At 40.7% G+C, this 2983-nt stretch overlaps 1 protein-coding gene across 1 annotated transcript; it reads left to right on the plus strand.

Annotated features, from left to right (window-relative positions):
* Nucleotides 1-911: 911 nt before the first annotated feature.
* Nucleotides 912-2679, plus strand: LOC106632695 (the record flags this gene model as incomplete). Its single annotated transcript, XM_014331116.2, is given in 3 exon segments — nucleotides 912-990; nucleotides 1073-1295; nucleotides 2399-2679. Coding segments are annotated over 3 exon segments (573 nt in total), but the record flags the coding sequence as incomplete, so codon positions are not given.
* Nucleotides 2680-2983: the final 304 nt, after the last annotated feature.

Here is a 2983-nt window from a genome sequence, read left to right on the forward strand (position 1 = left end):
TCTGCAGATGTGATGTTTGAAGTGCATGTAGCAGAGTGTCTGAGTATGCTCCGAAGAGAAGAGGAATAAAAAGTCAACAAAAGCAAGACAGAATATATGTGTGAATGAGAAGGAGACATACAGGGTGCAGTAATTCACCTGTATGATTTTAGGGTCTTAAAATATAAAGCACCTTGGGGCAGTTGTTAAATATTTAAATATATATATAAATACAATTGAATTCAATTTAAATTGAGATCAATTAATCTATGAGTAGCCGATGTTTAAATCCAGTGTTGTAAAAATAACTACCCGTCCCAGAGCTTGTCAAACCAGGTCAGCCATCAAAACAATGTCAGCCTTGTTGGCTGACATTGTTCTCTAGCTCACAATGTTTCCTTGTCACAGCTGATCCTTGTGCAGCTGTCTGCTCCTCGCTGCCCCTGAACCCACTGCACCACCCCTCCCTTGCTGCTGAGCCACAGATCACACCCTGGAACAATGCTGTACACACACAGAAGTATCTGGGTCAGGCAGTATCAGAGTTATGAGAAAGAAAACTATAACATTTTATTCTTGCCAGAAACCCAATGTGCAGTAAGGTTTGACTGTGTTTCAGCCACAAAACTCTGGTTTCTCCTTAGAGGGCTAATCCACTGATTCCCACAGAGTGAGTTTTAAGCTCGCCAGCTGATCCCAGAGTTTGCTGCTGAACCATAAGCTGAGTAAACATATCTGTTCCCAAGTTCCAGATAAGATTTTATTTTCCACACAGCTCCGGTGTTGGCTACTCAACAACTGCTGAACAGACAAACAGGTTTTCTGTTAACTCAGTTTGTTTTCTGAGGAGCAGCTTGTGACATATACAGAACCACTTCATAAATAAATATTACTTTAAGAATGATAACTATAATCTGTTTGTTTTCTTCCAGAGCCTGGACCATGGGGAGCTCCTTTACAATACATAATAAGACTCCCTATGCCTTTCACTACTCTAGTGTGGGTAGAGGGGTAAGTTAGAAAACAGTATATAAAATGATTTAACCATTGTGATGTTATGCGTCTCTATATGCCCACCCTTCTCTGTTTACAGGGTGTTCGTACAGTGCACGGCCATAGCACAGGAAAGTACTTACATCCAATACCTCCATTCAATTCTGAGGGCCTCCGTTTTAGATATGGAGATCACTCAGAGTGGGACCTCAGGTGTGCAGGTCACAGTGCTCCGTACACCTTAAGAGAAAGCGATGACGGTGGAAAAATTGAACTGGTCAATGGAAGACTGAATGTCATTGCTGACTGCTGTGCAAACTTTGGTATGTATGAGTAATAAGTGCCTGGTTGTGTGTTTGCACATGTTGGAGAGACTCATTTGAAATTTAAGAGGAAAGGCTGAAGATTTGTTAATACGACTATTTAGGTTTTATCACCTAAACCTAACCAATCATTTTGCCTAAACGAATGTCTGAACAGTTTTTACATGAATATAATAATAATATAACGTTAAGCACCAAAACTTGACACAAGAATCAGATAATTCCCTAAAAAATGAACAAATGAAATTACAAGTTTACAGCGCTGGACCTTTGCGTGATATAATAGTCTGCCTGACATTTCCCCATGGGGATCAATAAAGTATACATTATTATTATTATCAAAGACAACCTTGAAGCTGGCCTTACTGGCTTGTATAGTGAGACAATAACAAAGATTGTTATGGCTGTCTTCTCCCAACACAAACGTGGCAGTTTGCTCCGAATCCTCCTTGTTCAAGCCACGTCCGCTTACTTCCTCGACCTCCTATCTGCTCTTTTTCCTGGACTCAGAGAGACAAAAACACCCTGCACAGCCTTGATTATCTAATGTTTTTATTCATTGTTCTTCTGCTTATTTTAGGTCTGGTTCAGGATATCTTGTTCGGACTCTCTGACACAGAGACCTATTATAAACGCTGTCAGTGTGTGTAGGCGTGTTGCAAAATACCCCTCTGCGCTCAACGTCCACTCTTCAATATTTCAGATCCAGACAATAATGCTGAATGAAGCTCTTTACTCTCAAAACATGGAGTGCCAACTTATTTATGAGCACAACTGCATTGTGTATAAATAACATGATTAAAACAGCTTTATTTAATAGAAAAAAAGAAAAATGTTCAACCCTAACAGTCCCTCCTTATACATGTATTTTACATGTGAACAAAAGAGCATGTGTCTCGTTCAGCCTGCCATCCTACAGGTTACCTTCTAGTGTGATACTTATTTTGTGTTATATAAATAAAACTGAATTGAATTCAACTGAATAGAACACAGCAGAGTGCAGCTCGTGGTAGAGACCAGTTTACAAGTTCAAATAAATCTTTATTGTTTTACTAATTTAAAGCAAACTTCGTTAACTATAAGAGTCATTCATTTCCCTGCAGGAAGAATTGATGACCAGAAACAAGAGTATGAGAGATGCCAACAACAGAAGAAACGCAGGAAAATAGAAGATGAGACGAGGCGGCAGGCAGCGCTGGACCGGAAGAGGACAATCCAAGAGCAGATTGAAAAGGAGAATAAAAAACTGAGGGAACTGCTTTCTGAAGCACACGACAGGCTTCAGCTGGAGCTAAACCTCAAAGCCCAGGAGCATTACCACCAGCAGCACTCTCAAGTCCTGCATGAGCTTGTGGCGGAGGAGCACGGAATAGCAAGGGATGAGGTAGGGTTGTAAGCTAACATCTTAATCTTTTTGGAAATGGAAATGTAACCCATGTAAATGCATTTGAAACAAGGGTGAGTTAGGTGGGGCGTGCAGGTATTTGAAGTTTTTGATTTTAAACCAATGATCGTCAGGACCAGGTCAGGTGATTGCGAAAATGGCCCATGGTTAAAATGGCTTTATTGTAACCACTGGGTATAGGTATAGCTTGCCATGTGTCACGGCTGGCGGAGTGAGCCGTGTGGAGTGGAGGAAAAGGAGGACCCAAAATGCAGCAAACTGACGATATGAGTGAAGTTTATTT

This window comes from Haplochromis burtoni, unplaced genomic scaffold, assembly GCF_018398535.1.
Source record: "Haplochromis burtoni strain Fernald_Lab_line unplaced genomic scaffold, NCSU_Asbu1 Contig_1421, whole genome shotgun sequence".
NCBI classification, from domain to species: domain Eukaryota; kingdom Metazoa; phylum Chordata; class Actinopteri; order Cichliformes; family Cichlidae; genus Haplochromis; species Haplochromis burtoni.